The sequence below is a fragment of the Balaenoptera ricei genome, chromosome 9, assembly GCF_028023285.1.
Source record: "Balaenoptera ricei isolate mBalRic1 chromosome 9, mBalRic1.hap2, whole genome shotgun sequence".
NCBI lineage: Eukaryota > Metazoa > Chordata > Mammalia > Artiodactyla > Balaenopteridae > Balaenoptera > Balaenoptera ricei.
This window is the reverse complement of record NC_082647.1, coordinates 91,720,350-91,741,467: the sequence shown is the minus strand read 5'-3', so window position 1 is coordinate 91,741,467 and position 21,118 is coordinate 91,720,350. Positions and strand designations below refer to the sequence as shown.

General features: G+C 40.0%; 2 protein-coding genes across 11 annotated transcripts in view; one reads left to right on the top strand and one right to left on the bottom strand.

The window, feature by feature from the left end:
• Positions 1–4,216, bottom strand: part of MAGI2 (membrane associated guanylate kinase, WW and PDZ domain containing 2) — a 1,337,104-nt gene extending 1,332,888 nt beyond the window's left edge. For all 10 annotated transcript variants that reach the window (XR_009505080.1, XM_059934073.1, XM_059934076.1 and 7 more), the window contains exon 1: positions 3,449–4,216. Coding sequence is in view for 9 of the 10 variants with exons in the window: in XM_059934073.1 (XP_059790056.1) it covers positions 3,449–3,749 (301 nt within the window). In the remaining variant the exon portion in view is untranslated. The remainder of the gene's footprint in view (positions 1–3,448) is intronic.
• Positions 4,143–20,135, top strand: LOC132371305 (uncharacterized). Its single transcript, XM_059932533.1, has 3 exons — positions 4,143–4,293; positions 4,872–5,383; positions 19,966–20,135. The coding sequence occupies exons 1-3, from the start codon at positions 4,143–4,145 to the stop codon at positions 20,047–20,049; spliced, it is 747 nt and encodes a 248-aa protein (XP_059788516.1). The 3' UTR covers positions 20,050–20,135.
• The last annotated feature ends 983 nt before the right edge of the window (positions 20,136–21,118 follow it).

The window sequence follows — 21,118 nt, the reverse complement described above, 5'->3', positions numbered from 1 at the left end:
AATCACTCAAGAAACTTCCTTCAATTGCGTCCACTGCATTAATGAGATCATAGAACAGAAGTGCTAATTTAGATTAAATAGTTTGGTGAGGAAAGTTTATTATTATAAACTAAAAAGCCATAGTTTATAAATAATAATAGGATGTGACAATAAAGGATATTTTTCATATGTGACTCATCACTGTGTGGATTAAATGCAGCTTAAATTAAAAAAGAAATCCCCTGAATTTAATTAAATGGCTTTCAAAAATGGCTTTAAAAACATTTATACAATGTAGAAAAACTACATCTATTTGCCTAGTGTGTCTTAAAATTCTGGTAGTTCACCTTCTTTTAAAATTATGATAATTTAATCTTATAACAACTGTAATATAAAATTAGCCAAACACATAAATAAAAAGTGATTAAACAATGCAATTTTATCTGGTGCACTTTTCAATCAATATTCTTGTTATTCAAACTTCTTTCCTTTGCAAAATCTGCCTTAGTTTACCTGATTATATATGTAGTTTCTGTATAATACCCAATGCTTGAATACTTGAAAATCAACTATCTCATTAATATTTTAAAAATACAACTGCTAAATAAGCCATGTTTAAGTTTTTCAGTTATGCTAGTTTACTGGCTCTCTAGAAATAAAACTACTGAGCCAAGGGTTTCTAAATATTTTTCCAGCAAGTGAAATCTATAGTGAAACCCAAGACACACAGGCACTGTATCTACAGTTCTGAAATTTTCACTTTGCTTACAATGATAAAGTAAACCTATTATTATTTGACAAGGGAAAGAAAGATTTCAACAAGGGAATAGTATATGAATCACCATACACAGAAGAATATAAAAGAGGATTATATTTTCCACAAAAGCTAAAAGAAGCAATTATTTTTGCTCCTTGGTTAGTGATTCAGGAGGTTAATCAGATCCCTGTGGGGGTTCTGTGAACATCATTATGAACATCAATCATCAATGGCCCAGTGAAGCCCAGAACTGAAGGTTAATACAGAATGAAAAGAAATTTTCCCTAAATATATCACGTTATATGTGTATATGCCATGAGTTCTAAACACAGTAATCTTCCAAATAAAATCTAACACAGAAGTTGAGTATCAGAGACTACCTTGGATCAAATCACGGAAGGATATAAATGAGATCTAGTCCAGGTACCCATCTTACGTAAGAATCCATGGCATGTGGTCATTGGCCTCTTCATAAACACTCACAATGATGGGGGCTCATGAGTTCACAATATAGTCCACAGATTTTTTTTTTAAAGCTCTATTTGAATCTTCTTAATAAAGTAAAGATGCTTCATCCTTTAAACATTTTCATAGATTCATCTTAGTTTGACCCTATAGACTATCACAGGATAGTCAGAATTCCTTTTCTTACTTGATAGCTTTTCAATATTTAATGACAGCTTTCATGCTTTCACTTTTCCAAGTCTTTCCACTGGATTTTATAGAATAGATTGACAATACCCAACAATCTCCCTTTCTTTCTTTTCTTTTCTTGCTGCTAGAGTTACAGTTTGGGAAGGTCCATCTCAAAATGAAGTGCTCAGAATGAGTACATTAAAATGTGGTAATAATTATAAACTATAATAGGACAATCACCTCCCTCATTAGGATATTATCATTAGTCCAACTTAACAATGCCTTAAGGTTTTCAGCCACTTTCCACTACAAATACCAACCTTGTTGCCAAAAAAACCATGGTCATCAATTGTAAAGTAGATTTTTGGACTCAAAACCAAAACCTTACATTTATATCTATTGCTACAAGATAGTACCATGACATCAAATATGTTAACATGAACGCCTATATTTGAGCCTCTGGTATGTCATCTTGAAAAATAGTAAGATACTCTATTTGCCTTCCTACCAAACTCATATTCTTCAGTTTCATTCAGTATGGAGCTATGTTGACCTACAAGTCAATGTTCACATTAGCCTATCTCAAGTCATCAGGTACTAATACTCAAGAATCCCCAATGAAAACTCTTTTTGTACGGCAATTTACAGTTAAGAAATTTTGACTGAGATTTCATTTTTCACTGGCTTACTTTTAAAACTGGTTTATAGAGAATAGCTCCCTAAGAGTGTTTCATATCCCAAGAGTGTTTCTTGACAGTTGATCATACAGTAAGATTAAGTGGTTGTTCAAAATGCAGGCAATGACAGCTCAATTCCATCGATGAGGCAGGACAAACAATGTATCACCAACAAGAAACCTTTAGATTGATGTGAATGTGCACATATACATACATGCCACACACGAGATGCGAATGTGAGCTACAAAACGTATGCAATCCCACGTGGAAAACAAAGATACACTACTTTATTCGAGCTAAAGTTGTCCTCTTCCCAAGAAACTTTTACCTCCCCCTTCCCTCCTTCCGGACCATAATTTTCTTTCCGGCAAAGACAGTGAGAGAGTTCTGCAATTGCCCATCACAGCCTTCAGCTGAGCCTCATTAAACCAGGTTGGAGCTGACCGAGCCTGAGTTGTAACCAGCTGGCTTTTCCATCCAACTCCTCCTCAGAAACACGCCCCCCTCCCCCCTCTGCCCAAATCCGAAGCCAGAGGAGAGTCCAACCACAGAGAACTTCCACTCAACCCAATGTTCATAGTAAAGAACATTCCGGTAACCACGTCTCTCCTCCTGACCCCCAACGGTAGAACCCGCTGCTGGTGCCGCGCCTTCCTCGCGAACCGCCTCCCGCGGGCCAGCTCGGGGTGAGCGCCCGGGTTAGTCAGTGCGCACGTGACGCGCGGTGCCCACATGACACGGTCGTGGGCGGGGGAGGGGGACAGGGGAGTGAGGCAGGGAAAAAGTTAAGGAAGACCCGTCCAAGCGCCCGAAGCAATCTGCCCCGTCCCTTCTTCGTCAACTAGTGGCTCAGGGATTGCCCCAAGGCGTCTTCAGTCCAGCTCCCGAAACGGAGGGCGCAGCTCTCCGCTCGTCCCGCCACCCCCTACTCCTCTCCGCCCTGCTGGTGATGCCGCTGCACCCTCAAGTTGCTCCTTCCTCCCCTTTCTCCCTCCTCCCCTTTCTCCCTGCCTCCTTCTTTTCTTCCATCCTTTCTTCCTTCCTTCCTTCCTTCCCTAAAAGCTCTTCATCCACTGCGGGCCGTGCCGCTGACGCACATTCAATTGCCCCGGGAGCTCGCCTGCACCTCCGAGGTCAGACAAGGCCGAACACCTACCAAAGGGGAGGGGATAACTGCGCAAACAAAGTTGCACGCCCCACCGCAATCCGCCCCTCCCTTCCACCGAGACCCCCATTCGGAACCCGGGCAAAGCCCACTTGCTCTGCCGGTTCTCTCCCGACCTCACCCCACCGTCGCGCAACACACCCCCTTCCACACGCGAGCCCACCCTTCCATTATGCCCCGCGCTTGGAGCGGTCCAGCCTCCTGGCAAAGCACCGAGCAAGCCGCTGCGCTCACCTTGCTTGACACACTTGAGCCGGAGGGGATCCTTGCAGTGTTTGATCACGGCAAGCACGTCCCTGATGGTGAGCCCCGCCACGGGGGTCTCGTTTACTTCCAGCAGCAGTTCCTCAGACACCAACTTGCTGCCGCTCTCATAGGCCACCTTGCCGGGCTTCACCTCCCCCAGGTAGGGGAACTGTCCATTCTCGGCGCCCCCCTTCAGTTCGAAGCCCAGCTGGCCCTCCGGGTTCCTGCCAATGACACTCTCATGGACTTTGCTAGTCCAGTGGCTTTTCTTTTTCAAGCTTTTGGACATGGCAGTGGGGTGAGTCGCCTCAGCTCCTGAGGGATTCCTTTGGGGTAGGGGAGTTGGTGCTGAGAGAATGAGGATGGAGGAGCCAGGGGGCCAAGAGGTGAGAAGAGCAGACTTTGCCTTCCTCCCGCCTCTGTTCGGTGCTTTCCCTCTTCTTTGGATGGAGTGTGGACGAGGAAGGGGGAGGATGACAGGGACGGCTGGGCAGAGGTAGGAGAGCTTGGGTGAGGTTGTGCTGTCCCTTGAATGACACTCAAGGCTGTGGCCCCGCAGCAGAAGAGAGCTGTGGTGGTGGCGGTGGTGGCGGCGGTGGCGGCGGCGGCGGCGGCGGCAGCCAGAGCGAGCAGTAGCCGAGCTGGGGAGCGGGTGGGGTGGGGGTGGGGAAGGAGGGTAAGGATGCCGGGGGCCACTCCTGCGTGGTGCGAGTGGGAGCGCGCGCGCGCGCCTGAGCGTGTGTTGTTAGCTGATATCCATGGTAGCTGCAGTGGCAGCGGCAGGGTCCGCGCGCGCCCGCGCGTGTCTGTGCCTGTGTGCGCGCGTACTAGTTGTACTGTACTGGCAACACGGGAGGAGGCAGAGGGCAGAGGAGGAGGGAGCGGGCTGGAGGGGGAGGAGGGGGAGGAGGGGCACGCGCGCGCCGGGTGGGGAGCCGCTTCGCCGCTGTCTCCTCTCCCTCCCTCCGCCGCTTGACCCGGTAGTGAAGGCTGAGAGAGAGGCAGGCTGGGTCCGCCTGGCAGTCTACGGGAGGAGGCGGGAGCGGGAAACGAGGGGAGCCGAGGCCCGGCGTGGGGAGGCCGGCAGGAAGGGCTGCGAGCCCAGCGCGGACCTTTCTTCAGCCTCCCGGCGGCCGAGCGCCGCGCTAGGCTGCCGCGCTGTGAGCACGCCCTGACTTCCTCAGACCTGGGCGGGCCGGAGCAGAAATAGCGGCACCTGGACTTCGGCTCGCCCAGTGCCGGGCGCTGCGGCTCGAGCGCCGCGAGCCTCGGGGCGCGGAATTCTGGCGTGAGAAAGCCGAGCTCTGGGACCCGCCCGGCATGCACTCGCCGGAGAAGGCCTGAGCGCTGCGAGCCGGGTGGAGGCGTCGGAGTTCACTGATTAGACAGGCTTTGTCTTCTCACGTTTCAGTCAGACCCGTCGCAGAGTTCTCAGAATTCCCCTCAGAGGAGCGTAAAGTTAGAGAACTGCAGACTGGTTTTTCTGTCAGCCGGGGAGGGGGAAGCAGCGCCCCGGCCTCGGGTGCAGACGGGAACTTAGCGGAGGCTTGGCTCGTGAAAGGCGATTCCAGCCACCGAAGGGTAGGGGCTTCACTTGTCCACGTTAGAAAAGCGGGAAGAAAGGGACTGCGGGATGGGGGTGGGGACGGCTGCGGTGAGCAGCCTCCTCAGAGAACTGGGCAGTTTCACGCGGGATCTGCGGCGAGACCGCTGGGCACGCCCTCGCCGCGGGCGCCCTCAGAGCGGCCGGGCTGGGACGCGGGAGGAACCCTAAAAGTTGACCCGAGCAGACAACCTCCTGCTACCCTGAAGGAGAAGAAGCCTCCGAGGGTTGACAGAGCGGCAGAACAGGGGCTGGAACTCAGCTCGCTGGCCCGCCACCAGGCTCCTTTCCCTTCACCAAGTTTGCAGCCGGGAGGAGAGGTGAGGACCGGGGCGCCAGGATGCAGGAGGGCCGCTGGGTTTCACTCAAAGGCTAGTTTCGTGTGTGAGATGTTAGGGGTGACTTTTTAAATTCCTGTAACTGGTAGGTGGATTTAATTTGCTTTAGTTTCCAAATGATAATTAAAAAAGAAAAAAATGGGCACACCCACTCATCTCTTCAAAGCAAAGCATGAAAAGCACTGAGCTGTTAGGATTCTTGCTGTCTGAGATGAAGACAGTGTGGGAGGCAAGCGGAACAGTTTAAAATGCTTAGTCGACCCAAACAGAAGGACCCAGTTTGAATTCAGGCTCCGCTACTTAGCAGGAGTGTGATCTTGAATGAAGTGTCGACCTTTCTGAGCCTCAGTTTCCTTATTTGTTAAATAGGCTTAAAAGTACTAATCTGACAGGACTACAGTAAGGATGAGATCAGGCAGTACGTGCAAAACGCTTGCCTGACATAGATGGGTAGGCACTGAAAATGATCATTTCCTCTTTTTTCCCCTTCTCGTATAACTCACTGTTTGGGGAAGTGGGGGATCAAAGTTAGTCACAACGGAAGAGATCTTAAAGAAAGATGATTTAACCGTGTCTTTTTGCACTTGAGAAAATGGGTCCCCAATGAATTGGCTTTGATTGATGAGGATTATTCAGTGAGCCAGGAGCAATGCCAGGATCTGAAGCCAGAGATGCAGGAAATGCCCAGGTATGGGCAGGACTTTTTGTACCGTAGCCCAGTGTCACCCAACGAAGTTGGGTTTTAGCATTATGAGATACAGTCTTAAGTGGAAATTGGTAATGAGAACCGAATGCAGTGTGTATTTTTAAACGCCATTTACAAACTAACACGTATGGGTAATACTAATATTTATAAAGTTCTTTTTTATCATTTACCTTTTTTAACATTTATCACATGTTGTTCTATAGGCTTTACATATATTAATTTATTTCTCCTGACATCTTAGTAAAGTATGTACTATTATCATCCCCTTTTACAGATAAGGAAACTGAGGCATACAGAGGTTAATTTTTGCAAGGCTGCAGTTTTAGTCAGTGGTGAAGCTAACATTCAGACCCAAGTGTTTGACTCAAGACGTGGTCTCAGTCACTGTGTTGTACACTCTTCCCGTGCAATTACCACATATCCTACCAGCAATCAGTACATAATGTCATGTCCCCAGAGGTTGGGTCTGCATTTTATTGTAGAGGTACTTAGGGAAAAAGAAAACAAATGGAGCAGGAATTTGACATAAAAGTATTTTACCCTTAAGAACCCAGGAGAGTCATTGAGGTGTGTGCCAGCTAATTTAGTGTTTGGAAGCTTCTAATTCATCTTTTTTTTGCCCTGAATTGTGATAATTAGAGCTGGAACCTGTAAACATTTCTTTGTTTTCAGTTGGCTCAATGTTAGCACTTGTCAATAGAAGGTGCTGGAGGGACAGTGCATATAAAAGGGGCTCCTCTTCTTGTTTCCAGTGCTTTTCTTCTTGCTCCTATGGTGTGCTGGTCAGTGGTATCCAAGAAACCAAGTATTTCACACCCTCCAGGAAGTTTGGCCAGTTCCCCAGTGTGTGACTTCCTAGTAAGCCTCACCAGCAACCCAGTGGGTGACTTCCTAGCAAGTTTCACTGGCCCCCTAGCTGTTGGTTTTTCTCACCAACCCAGTCTGTGACACCTCAACCAATTTCTTGACTGTCAAATGGGCCACAGCCTCATTATCTCCAATGAGGACTGTCTCTCAGGCTTCGTAGGGTAGAGAGCAGGGATGGGGGTAGTTCTTCTAAGTTATCCCTCCTTGAGTACTCTCCCACAGCCCTGGAGGTAGTGTCTGCTCCCTTAATCCACTCTTCCTGTATTCTTTAGTGATATCTTCTTCTCTCTTAAAAGAAGAACTGCTAGTTAATAATTCTTTATATTAAATGTTCCCTGTTCTAATTTTGGTGTGATTTCTGTCTCCTGACTGGATCTTGACTCATACAAGGTGACGAATCATGTAGAACCCTGGGGAAAGTACTTTCTTGGGTGTCAGAAGTTGGGATCTTGCCTTTAGCTGTGCAAGCTTAACTAGGTCACTTACACTGTCAGAGCTTGTTCCCTCATTTGTAAAAAGGGAGTGAAAATATATGACAGGGTTGTGTGAGCATCATGTAAAACTGAATGCTCTTTAAATACACTTAAACGTGAATGCACTTTAAAGTTGTAACATGCTATCAAAATTGAAGGTTTTAATTATCAGTATAGGACCAGAATAGCAAAGAAGGAGATACCTTAAGAAAAAAATTACATGTATTCTGGGGACTCGTTAGATTGTTTCTTGGCGGTGGGAGGGGCGGCATTTCCTGTAAGGTTTATTGTCATCAAATAAATACATTGTTTGTTCTTTGGCTGGTTTACTTTGCCTAGCTTTTCAGAGATGAAAGCAAATAGTTGTGAATCTTAAGTTTTTCAAGTTTCCAGCTCTCTGAAAAATATGACTGAAATTATGACCATTTTGAACTGCTAGATTCAGACTAATTTGGTTACTTTCTATTCTGGTATCCTTCACATTTGCTTTATTTCTCCTTTGTCTCCTTTATCCTTTCTGGGATGGATGCCTATGTCACGAAAGAATTATTTCATTGCTGAGCACTCTACGTGCAGAACATGGCACTAGATATTGCGTGCTATTCCAAAAGAAAAATAGTTCAGGAGTCTTAAAAGCTAAAGAAAGAAAAACATGAGTACATTCAATCCTTAGGAGTTCTATGAGGTAGATGCTTGTGGCAGACCCAGTTAAGTTCCATCCTGATCCCTTAGGATCCCTTTGATTGGATCCGCCTTACCCCTAGGTTCTGTGTTCTTTTACTTCTCAGAGCCAGCCCCTGAGACTCTCTTTGGAAGACTGCCCAAGGGCTACTAGACTCATTTTGCCTTCAGGCACAGAGAGCCAGAGGGGAACCACTTAGGAGTTCACTTCCCTCCTAGGACACCTGTTTGCCAAGGACTGCCCTACACAGTATAAAAGCCTCTAGTAATAAGAAAATCTGAAGTGTAATTTACACCCCAAGGCTCCCCTGCAGGATCATGCTGATGCTAGAATTTTGCCTGAAATCACTTCCTTCCCTATCTTGCTTACTCTGTAATTTATGTGTTTTTCCTGGAAGTGTTTTGTTAATAAAACAATTACACACAGTCCTCACCTCAGAGTGTGTTTCCGGGGATCCTGACCTAAGACATTGCTATTCCTTTTTACAGATGAGGAAACTGAGGCTCAAGTATTATAAATTACCCAAAGCCACACTACCTATAAGGGGTGAATTTGTGTCTTGATCCATGTCTATGTGACTCTAAAGCTCCTACTTCTAATGCTGTATTACATTTAAAGTCCCTAATACTGAGTATTTTTAAATTTACTCTCTGAACAGAAGTGGACACAAAGGTCAGCAATTGGTTGATCAACAGACATAAAAATTATATCCATATATTAAGAGATCTTTAAGTGTTTGAAGAGGAAGGATAAAGAACCATGAACAGTAAGACCGAAGTGCGGTGTGCCTCATCTAGGAAAACCTTTACGAAGGTGAGAGCTGCCTGACCAGAGCTCTGATGAAGATACGACTCACATTTTAGAAGAGACTGTAAATGTTCAATGTGGTTTTCAGTCACGGGCTTTCTTCATGCCAAGGCTGAGTTGGGTATTTGTGTTTTTCCTGTTGATTCTGTAACAAATTTCCACATTGGTGGTTCAAAACAACACAGATTTATTATCTATAGTTGTGGAGGCCAGAAGTCCAGAATGGTTCTCACGGGGCTAAAATTAAGAAGTTGGAGGGGCTGTGTGTCTTCTGGATCTCTAGAAAATCCTATTCCTTGCCTTTTCCCACTCCTACAGGGTGCCTGACCTCCTTGGTATATGGCCCCCTTCCTCCATCTTCAGTGCCAACAACAGCCAGTTAAGGCCTGCTCACATCCCATCGCCATGACACTGACGCTCCTGCTTACCTCTTCTACTTTTCAGGACTCTTGTGATTACATCAGGCACCCAGGTAACCCAGGATGATCTCCCTAGTTTAAAGTCAGTTGATTATCAACCTTAGTTCTATCTGTAAACCTAATTTCCTTTTGCCATGTAACATAACGTATTCACAGGTTCTAGGGATTAGGACCTAGATATCTTTTAGGGGGCCATCATTCTGTCTGCTGCAGTATTATAGGATACCACATATTCATATCCTCACTGTTTCTAACTTAGTTCAGGTTATCAACATAACTACCCCATATTATTGTGGTTATTTTCCCTCTCCCTGCCTTTACCTCAAAAACCTGTGTTTGGATTAGCTGAAAGAACTTTCTGAAACCTCTCCTTTCTCCTCTGCTTAAAATCCACTAATGCTGCCCACTAAATACACAGTAAAGTACAAATTCCTTAGTTTGGTTTGATCCTCCTCTGCCCCTTCCACACTCTCCAACCACATCTCGCCATATACCCCCTGGAATTGGAACCCAGGGCGCCCAGCTAATGTGCATTCTCCAAAACAAACACAGACTAAAGGAAGCCCCTTTATAGCATCTGTTCTAGGTCCCTTGGAATATCATTAAAGACAGAAATTTAAAAATTGAATTTCAGTAATATTTTGATCAGGACAATGAGGTACAGTGCCTTGTGCCAAAACCCCACCATATTTGGGACCTGAGACAGCTGACTCGTGTGTCCTACCAAAGGGTCAGGCCTGGGTCTCCCCTTCCCCTTACAACCTTTTGTTTCATCCATCCTGAATTTCTTAGTTTCCTTGACTCCCTAGGCTATTTCTTGGTTCTTTGCCTGAAATACAGCCATCTCTCTCTATTTGTGGGGCTTGTACCTGCTTACCCTCTAAGACATACCTCTAAGGCCCTTTTCTCTCAGGAGCCTTTTCTATTTTTTTTTTTTTTTTTCCTACCAACATAACACAAACTCTTCTTTATGTCTCCTTGTACCCTTTGTGGAAACATGGCTTCTAACACACTTCCTTATTTTCAAGTCTGTCCTCCACAGAAAGAATAGCTGGGGCTTTTTAGTTCATCTTTGCATTCTTATCATTTTGTGCATTCTTATCATTTTGCACATTCTCTGGCACAATGTAAATGCTCAGCAGAATTCTGCCTAATAACAGATATATCCAAAGTGATAGTGTATGAAATTCCACTGTCTGACCACTACCTTAATGTGAATTTTTATGTTTAGTGTTAAATGATTATCTCTTTACATTCATGCTAATGTCTTAAGAAAATGGAATGCGGAAGAGCACATATTGATGAAGAAAAGACAGAATATACTTAGCCTTGAGGCTGAGGTTAAGAAAAGAAGCCAGATTCTTTAAGAGCTTGGGACAGGGTCTGAGAGGCAGTAGTGATGGTGGTGGTGGTGGTGGTGGAGAATAAGCTTGACCTGCTTCATAGTTTGTCCATGGCCATTCCTATTATTAAACCTCTTTTCACTCTTGCTACAGTATTCACACAAAAATGCTAATCCATATTTATAAGGGAGATTTATTTAGCATGATGCAAAGCATCTTAGACTTTTCTATCAGATCATCTCCAACGATAATATACTCACCCACCCCCAACCAAAAGTATTTGAAGTCTCCAGTTTTCATCTAAAAGTCCTATGGATTATAGATTCTACTCTGTAGTAGTAGGTTCATATTTATACCAATGTGAAATATGACTTTTCCCTCAAACTTTGCCAAATGATGTTTCAGGAGGATTTGCCATGTTTATCTGGTGGTTTCTGGGCCCAGCCCAGTGACTCCACAGATGTGCACAGCTTAAGTCCAGTGACTGGAAATACAAGCCCAAGTCCCGGAGAGAGTTTGGGTTACAGGGATAGATGTGGGGACACTTTGAAACCTTAAATCTTTGGCCTAACCTAGCAGAGTGCAAAACATGAGAAGAGGAAAACACTGAACTCTGGTTTGTAATATCTTTTACTAAGCAGAGAGGAGAGGAAAGATCAGTGAAGAAGACTATATTCTAAGGTGAGGATCTAATGTTGAGAAATCAGGCCTCTGCAAGTTAATGAGGGGAAGGATTAGGGTCTTAGACTTCTCCAAACACGTGTGGAACTGCATATTTTATTTGGTATCTCGTCAAATTACATTGTAGTGCTAATTCTCCTTACCTCAAAACCTCAAATATTTTGATGATTGTAACATTTAGGTTTCTATCAACTAATTTTTCATAGAAGGGCCAGAACTGTTTCATTTTAGTCTAGAATTAGTGGTCATTGGTTGTGCTTCTGCATTTCGTAGAGCCATCTTACTACTTTTAGTATTGGTCTTAGTATTGGGAGGGAATATATGGTCCAGTGTCTCCAGATCTCAGGAAATTACTTTCAGTCAAGACTGTCAACTAGTCACCTGGCCCTGTGTAAAAGATCTGGGGACAGTCAAGATTTGAGTACTTAAATCTATGAGAGTATTAGATCATTTTAGCTGCTAGAAAGTTCTAAATGAAGTGACTTTGGTCTTTGTAAAGCATCTCTTTGTGTGAAATTCATGGACCACGCAGACTACACGAAGTGAGGAAAGAGAACTGCAAGATTGTTTAAATCATTGCTCCATCCTAACTACAGAGTTCACATGTATGGAGAGAAATTTGACCAGCTCAAGCAAAGAAAGCATGAAAGTAATTTTTTGTTCTGTGACTGATGCTTTTGTTACCTTATTCAACGTATGCACAAAATACAACAGAATAATGTTGTTTTTGGATCTGGAAATATATTCCTTCTTATGCAGTGTTATGCAGGCATACTTATTGAATGTCAATATCTGAATTTATCTTTCTTTTTTTATTATTTGGCTTTTTACTCATTTGATGCCTGTCAGTCTTTTATCATCAATTTATATTCTACTAAATTCAAAAAGATATTCTTACAGCTTTTATACTTTTAGCCTTCCTTACTAGATTTTTTTAAACACTTCAAAAATTCAAGTACTTGGATTTCATGCCATCAAGTAGTTATATCTATATCCCCTCCTTTTTTTTTATTTGAGTATTTCAATTGCCATCACTTTCTACTTTGTGATTCTAAATCTTTTAAAACCATCTTACTGTTTTTTCATGCACTCAACCTTATAGAAAACTCTTCTCTATAAAATACTATTATCTCTTACGTTTATAACTACTTCTGTTTTTTCACATTATTATTCTTCCTGTTTTTCAAATGCACATCTTAATTTATTCTTTTTTTTCTCTATGTATCTCCTTAATATATGCCTTTAGATTCCCATCATTTCCCATCATAAATTTTTTAAAAATTTAAAATATGCTACATGAATTTTTAACATGATGTTTAATGCCCATATTCTAATCCTCCCTATTATTTTTTATCATTTTGTTATTGATTTTAAATGACAATAGTTTCCATTTCAATTAAGTGAAAGAAGCAAAAAAGGCACAATATTATCATGGGCTTAATTTTTGTCAATAGTGGAAAATCTTGTAGATATAAAGAAAGTTTATATGGAAATAAAGTGAACATTTTCTATCTTAAAATAGTGAGGAACAATCAGATGTGTTTTCTAGACTTTGGAAAAACATACTTCAAAAAATTCAAAGAAAAGTTCATCATGCTTCCTCAGTCAGATTACTAAGAAGCAAAACTTCTGATGAACAATTGGAGGCAATATGAGTGTAATTCTAATCATACTAATTTTAATAATTTTGCAAACCTCTCCAGACACTATTCTGTGTGGTGTGGTTTGCTTTTAACCATTCTGAATGTCAGAGATGTCTTTCAGAATATGATGAATACTAGTGATCTTATCCCACCCTTCTTCCCCCATCAAAAATGCACATGTACATATATCTTCCGTATATGTACATATCATTTCATGTAATCTATAGATTCATTGACACCCAACCATTTTTTGGTTAGGTGATTCTTTAAAAGTCCAGCTTAAATAAACTTCTTATTTAAAAGTTTTCTTTTTTTTATGTATAATCAGCTGAAAGTAATCTTATCTATTGAACTCCTATGAAATGCTACCTGATCCTTTTCATCAGGTTGTATTACAAAATTCTAGGCATAGCTCAGCCTCACTTCTAGGCTATAACTTGAGAGCATGACTCATGTTTGTATTCCTCACAGAGGTTGAATGAATGAAGGAAAATACAATAGTAGGAAAAAGGAGACACATAACTACAATGAATATACAGTGTATAAATATACACATTTATACAGTTTATGTATAAACATTCCCTGAAGCTCCCACTTTAGCAGGATGCTAAATAAAAGAAATCTAAGTTTTCTCAGTACTAATGGAGACTTACTTCCTAGCTCTTTTCTCTGGAGACAAATGTAGGTCTCCTCAAGGATAGGAAGATTTGCATTATGAGGTATGATTTAAAGGGCTAGAAACATCTTTTCTGCTGTCTCCAAAACACTTCACTATGTTTTGTCATATTGCCTGATAATTTGCATTAGAGATTTATCCTTTTGAGATAATAAAATGCAAATATCTCTGAAAGGGTTTCTTCTGCTTTAGTCATACTCATATGGCTACTAGTGAACAAAATATGTTCATTACAGGATAAAGGGAAGATTGCCAACTAACAAATCCCTAGAGTCTGTACTACACCAAACGTTGCTTAGCAATTTCTACAATTGTCTCAGTCTAGTTTACAAGAATAAAGAGATTAGAAATCAAGGGTATATGGGTATGTTACATAAAGTTGTAAAATTGATATTTACAACTGTGTTTCTATTCTCTATTGATTTAAAAACAATGGAAATAGAAGATTAATAGGTGGGTGTGGTAGGGTGGCACTAATTCAGTTCGGTGGTATTAAAAGGTGATTGTTAAGCCAAGAGTTGAATGAGGCACAGCATACAGTTGTGTAAAAATCTGGGGGAAGGACTTTTCAGGCAGGGGAAAGGGGTAATACCTAGGTCCTGAGGTGTGAAGGAACTGGACAGGTCAGAAACTAAATAATTTCTACTTTCATTATTTTATACATTCAGTTATGCTACCACTTAGGTTAGTCTCCAAGGCCTTCCAAAAGTTGGACCCTGCTTAAAATTTAATTCTTCCCTCACCTCTTCTCACCATGTTCCAGGCTAGTCTATGCCTCTGTGACTTTGTTTAATAGCTGCTCATTCGTTCATTCTTGCCTAATAAACTGTGGCTCATCTCTTAAAATCCACCTCAAGCTTTCACTCTTTGAGGAAACCTCTCACTCTCTCCCACCCATCATCCAAAGAATTGCTCAGTCTTTGTGCTACCATTGACTTATGCACTTGAGACACTGCTTTGCAATTACTAATTTATGTGTCTGCTTTTGTCACTAGTAAGTTTCTTTAGGACAGAGACATTATTAATTCATCCTTGGGTACCTATGATCCATAATATAAGTAGTACTGCATAGTACATGGTACTAGTAGTATATAGTAGATACTCAATAAATCATTGTTCAATGAGTGAATGAATGAGATATCTTTTTGCTGTTGTGATTTAACTAATGTAACATTTATCTTCAGAACAGTTTCCATGACATACTTATTCTAGTTAATAGCTATAAACTAACTCTAGACTATAGCCATATTCTATAACCACTAGAATGTTTATCATTATGTCATTTCAAAACAATAAAATGTTAAATTAAATATTATCCTTCATATTTAATGCAAACTATGCTCATGGAAATATTGTGGAAAGATTGAGTAATTTGTGACACACAGTTTTCGATATTTCCATTTAGCATACTTTAGTAGATTTTCAGCCTTTTAAATATGTTAGCATTGAGAACCAGGTACTACTTAATGAAAATCATGATTTAATAGTGTGTTTTTTGTGGTTTGTTTTTTCCTCTTTTTAAGTTAGGGTGATAGAATTATGTTTTAGGTATTCATTACATTTTATTTAAAAGAATTCACTGTTCCTAATTTGTAAGCTGAGGGCTTTTTCAATTCCTAAGTGCGTGGCAAAAGTGGAATAGCTGGATGAGGAGCTGGGAAGGAGAAATTATAGGAGATGTAGCAAGAGATGGAAGGAGGATACAGACCTTTAGGCAGGCCAAGTCAAAGGTAGTTTCTGTCAGGGAACTACTACAGCATCATACTTTAAGAGATGACAGAGAAATGGCATTAAAGTAACCATGCAGAATTGGAAATACACATTTGGAGCTTTTTTTCCCAGAAAGTTTCCAACATACTGGTACTTGCCCGGTGTCTAAGGAGATAAGTGTCTAAATGATTGGCATTTGTTCTAGGCTTTATCTATAGTCATGGAGAAATTTTCATCTGCAGGTTCATCTTGAAGTTGTGGTACAGTCACCTGATACACATTTACTGAATGAACTAAGCTAATGAGTAGAGGTCTAAGCCTTTAATATTAGTCCCTTTATTTATTTGTTTTTAAAGTTTGTGTTAGTATGGGCTCCTAGATTCTTATTTAATCTAATGGGTTAGAATACTAATATTCTTTATTTTGATGCTCAAATTGTTTCAGATTTGGCCTGTAGGAGCTCCTTTAAGATGGTTTGCTTATCCTTTTGATGTGTCCCCCTGATTATTTGAACATTTCCTTGTTTCCTAATATAACAAAATGTTCCAAATTTATCTTGTTTTTTTATTCCCCAGCCCTGGAATCTGCCTGTCCCCACAATTAACGCTGATATTTTTTAGTGGAGAATGACATTTAGAAACCAGAATATGGTGATTTGTCTTGTTTATTGCAACTGTTGAGCCATTTCTTCTAAGCCCTTTCAGTGGAGAGACCTAGGAATTGTATACAGAGATATTTCAAATATATTTATATGAAATATACTAAATGTATAGGAAAAGATAACTCAAATTGTCATCTTATTATGAACAAAACGTTAACAATTTTGAAGGGAAAATATTTGTTATCTACATAGAATGGGCCTAGAAAGTAATAACATTAATCTTGAACTAAGTACACCCAAATAGGTTTCATTAACAGTTAAACATAATGTATCTTAGAATCTCAGCTATTGGAAGGAGGCATTGTCTAGAACTGTGATCTAGGTGTTATACAGTACACCCTTGCGGTGTTGTTTTGGATCTGTGTTGCAAGAGAAAAATAAGATCAGGGGACAAAAGCTTGTCCTAATCCTTCCTAAAACTTTTAAGCACATGGAGAAAAGATATTGAGCATTCATTACATTCAGAATCTTGAAATGAATGTATAGTTATGAGGGGTATAAACAAACAAGGATGTAGTGACACTATCTACATGGAAACAATACTAGTGTCCTCTCTTTGGATAACTACGCTATAGATGCAATACTAACCATTCCACTTAGCAATAGCTTGATGATTATTTGGCCACCAACATGAATAACTTGTTAAAAGAAGATGAGGAGGAGTTGTGAACATCTAAATAATCAGGATTTGCATCATAAAATCCTAGACTATGTATCCAGATTCTTACAGAGTTTTCTCCCAGCCTGTCATGGAGGCCTTTAATAGTCTGTTTCTTCTATTACATTGAAAACCAGAGCTTCTCTACTTGGCTTACTAATTCCAAAGATTAAATCATTAAAGGTAGGAGCTTACCTTTACTGATTTATTTGCTTTTCAGAAAAATTAAGTATAGCCTGATAAAGCTCATTTTATGTAGTATAATAAACAAAGATTCTCATTTTAATAAACACTTGCTAACTACTGCATTATAGTAATTTAATAATAACCTGAAAATAATGTAAAAATATATGTGTACATATATGTGTATACGTTCATATAATACATATGTTATTTTTAACTTCAGAAATCATAAAAAATAAAATAGATACCTGAAGAAGCCACAGCTGTAATTAAAAAAAAATTTGACGGTGTTAGAAGGCAAAATTAACTAACAATTATTAAGAAGTTACTCTGTGGTACACACCATATGTATTGCATTTTATTTAATTATCAAACAATACAATTACTAGAGCTATTATTATCCCTATTTTATAGAAGAAGAAACTGAGATTACCTACCTTATTAAACTTGGTCAACTTCTTGTAACTTATAATTAATACATTATAGAAATAGGACTCAAACCCACATATGTTTACTTTAGACCCCATGCATCACATAAACCTTTACATGAAGTATGCCACATAAATCACACTACTCCTGGCCAATAACAATTTTACTAAATTGATTCTTTGTTTTTTTGTCTGTAAAAGAAGGATGTTGGCCTATCTTAGCCATCCTCAATGTTTTTAACAATCAATAAATGCATTCATCACACGTAATATTTTTTTTATGTTCTGTATTCATGATTGCAAAATAACTATGACTCAGTTATGCTTTGAACTTAATTTCAGTGCTATTAAAACACATCTGTATACATCTGAAAAATACCAGTCGTGACAATAGCACAGAGAGCTTGGTTTTGAAAAATAATTTAAATTATAATTAAAAATGAACCACAGGTACATAGAGAAGGTGTGGACCACACGTATGTGGCTGAAAGCTGACCCACAGTCATCTTAAGTGAATTTTATCAGAAGGGATGCCTAAAAGACCACAGGATCCCAACAGAGAGAGTCTGTGAAGAGATGGCCTGCTGAGACCCAAATCACAGTGAAGTACCGTTGAGAGATGCCTGCTAATGAATGGGGAGAGGAGTAAATGGTCTGAAGAACCCTACAAGGAAATGAAACACCCTGCAAGGGAGAAAGACCAAGAGTCAGCTTTGACACCTCCCAAATGAGACAGCAGTCAATGATGGCAGCTCACAAAAATACAAGCATGCAGGAGCTTTCCTATGCCCTCACATCTCCTCTCTCCACCATCTTAAAACCTGGTGTGGTCAGAAACAGTGCTAATTAGCATTTGAGGAGAGGAAGAAGACAAGTTGGGAAAACAGAGTCTCTATCCAAGTCATACTGTATACTACAGGGCTGCCTTCTGTTGCATGGTTGATTAGGTGAGTGCAGAAGCTTTAATTTTGAATAAAGTTTGGAGTTTTTATTATTTACTCTAGCTGTACCTATCAGTTTCTAAACTGAAAGTGATTAAAGTACCAGGAGGATTTTTATTATTTAAGAGAGAAGTGGGGGACAAATCAAAACTCTGTCCAGGGGAGGGAGAAGAATTACCTTATAGAGCATACTTCCAGGGACATTTTGAGAGAAAACAAAGTCACGTAATTATTTCATATTTTAAAAATTCTTGTTTGGTTATTCTGTCAATTGTGTTTTTATATATCCTTTCTTCCTAAATGCTTTAGCTATAAGCAAATAAGGGTAAAGTCTTCATATGCAAGATTATACATGTTTTCCTTTATAATTGGAGAAAATGGTATTTTATCTGAACCCCATGTGTCATGTGACATATTTGACACCCTATATCATACCTAGTGTGTGGCTATTTTTAAAACACAAATCATCACAAATCAACAGGATCAAAATTAGATTTGAAAAAATGTATTCAATAAGATGTATAAGATGAGGTAGAATTAATTCTCCTCTACAGAGGACTTGAGATGTAAATCTGTAATATATATTAAATTAGATGTGAATTAGTATTAGATTTGCATTTAGAAAAATGTACTATGTTCAGTTCTGAGTATCATTTAGGCAGAATATTAGGACAGATATCCTATCTCGACTGTCTTCTCCCCCCTCCCCACCACCTAAATGTCATTGAAAAATCTGTCCTTCTTGATTATCAACATTAAAGACTGGTTTTGAAGAATGCAGAGAACCTAAGATTTACATTTTAGTGAGAGATAGAATATAAGTAAGAAAAATTTTTATAGGTACAGAAAAATGTCCTTAAGAGGTAACAATTTTAATACCTTAAAAAACTTATCTATCAAATACTGAGTTTTAGATATTAAGGCTAGCAAATATATACAAAATAAAACAGTTTCTTGAATAAATGTACAACATTTAGCTTAAAGAATCCATTTAGGACTTAATATTCTGCTATCAGTATGTGGGCATTAAAATTGTTATTTGAAACATATTGGTAATTAACTCAGAAAAATCCTTAGAATTTGGATTTAGGTACTATTATTTAGATTTTAGATATTGTCCAAAGGAGGTTGGTACTATTTATAACATGGACCCTAAAGTCACCCTAAAGTAAGGTATATAAAAAAAGAATATTCTAGTATGCAAAAAATGTTAATGGTCTATAATGACATCATTCTCACAAGTATAATGCAGAGAGTAAAGTACTTAAAACATTTCTTTATATTATTTCATTATTAACAATGGCTAGTCATGAAAAAATAAAACCTTCAAATATAGCAAAAGTGAATAGTTACTGAAACTTAGTATCACTCTGAAAATTTATGTTGCTTAAAAATACTGGTTGTGATTATATAACATTCTGAATTCAATGACTTTTAGACCATCTTAATTCCTACTTAAGAGCTACTCCTCACTACCTCCTTACTGATAAGAAAGAACCCCTTTTTGCTCAGATTGGCAATGTTCCCAGATAAAACACTCACCTTCTCAGACTCTTTTGCATCCAGGGGTGGCAATGTAACAAAAGTGTAGGTGATGAGGTCCAAATATGTTTCTGCTGGAGACTTCTGGGAATATTTTTGTTTTTCTAATACCGATATTCTTTTTGTCCCTTTCTCTCTCTCCAGGCTACAGCACAACTGAAGAGGGAGAAGCCATCTTGCCTCCATGATTGGACAAACATGAAGATAAAAGCTTCCCTGTGTGGATGATAGAGCAAAATGATAGAAGGGGCTCAGACTCCCTTCCTTCAGACTTCTTGATATGTGAGGAAAATAAAATGCTATTGTAAGGTTAAGCTACAGAAATGGGCTTCTATTTTATTCAACTAAATACGTCACAATTCAGTGTCCATTAAATTGGTAAAAGTATCCACTTTAAAGGGTTAATCTGAGGGACCCACCAATACATTACACAATCAAATCTCAGAAGAAAATTAGTTTTTTTAATTCATTGTGATTTTGAAATTGATCTTTCATAGTCTTTTAGTTATCAAACTATTAAATACATTTGACCATTCAAATAATGTTGTGAATAATGCCAATGAATCCTGTTATTTTTCTCAGTGTGAGTAAGATTGTGTGTATGTGCGTGTGACAGATTGTTACCTGTACTTCTACCAAGCAGATATAAATTGTAAGTTCCTTGGATTTTATTAATTTGCTAGAGCAGCTCATAGCACTCAGTAAACAAGTTTATTTACTAGGTTACCATGGAAAAGTTGCATAAGGCAAGGGATGGGGAAAGGGCACAGAGCTTCCATGCCCTCTCTGAGAACACCACCCTACCTGCATCTACACTCATTCAACCTGGAAGCTCTCTGAACCCTGTCCTTTTGGGGTTTTTTGGAGGTTTCATTACAGTGGCATGATTGATGAAATCATTGGCCATTGGGGATTGATTAAACCTCCAGTCCCTCTCCCCTCCCTCCCAAAGGGTGAGGGAGGTGTGGAGGCAGGGGTGGGACTGAATATTCCAACCCTCTATTCTTGTTGGTTCCCCAGGCAACAAGCCCCCAGCCTTAGTTGCTTTCCAAAAGTCACCTCAATAACATAAACCCAGTTGTGGTGGAAGGGGGCTTGTTATGAATAACAACACACCCAGTTCACCTTTATTAGTTTCAGGAACTGAAGACAGGAGATCAAATATTCTAACAAAAGATGTTTCCATTGCTCTTATAGCTCAGGAAGTTCCAAGGATTTGGAGATCTGTGAGCCAGGAACCTGGGATGACGACCAAATATATATTTCTTATTATAACTCACAATATCACAAATTAATA

Coding starts and splice junctions, on each gene's coding strand:
- LOC132371305 (XM_059932533.1), top strand. CDS start 4,143: ATGCCGGGGGCCACTCCTGCGTGGTGCGAGTGGGAGCGCGCGCGCGCG. Junction 4,294..4,871: donor TGTGTGCGCGCGTACTAGTT/GTACTGTACTGG, acceptor CTCACGTTTCAG/TCAGACCCGTCGCAGAGTTC. Junction 5,384..19,965: donor GTTTGCAGCCGGGAGGAGAG/GTGAGGACCGGG, acceptor CTCTCTCTCCAG/GCTACAGCACAACTGAAGAG.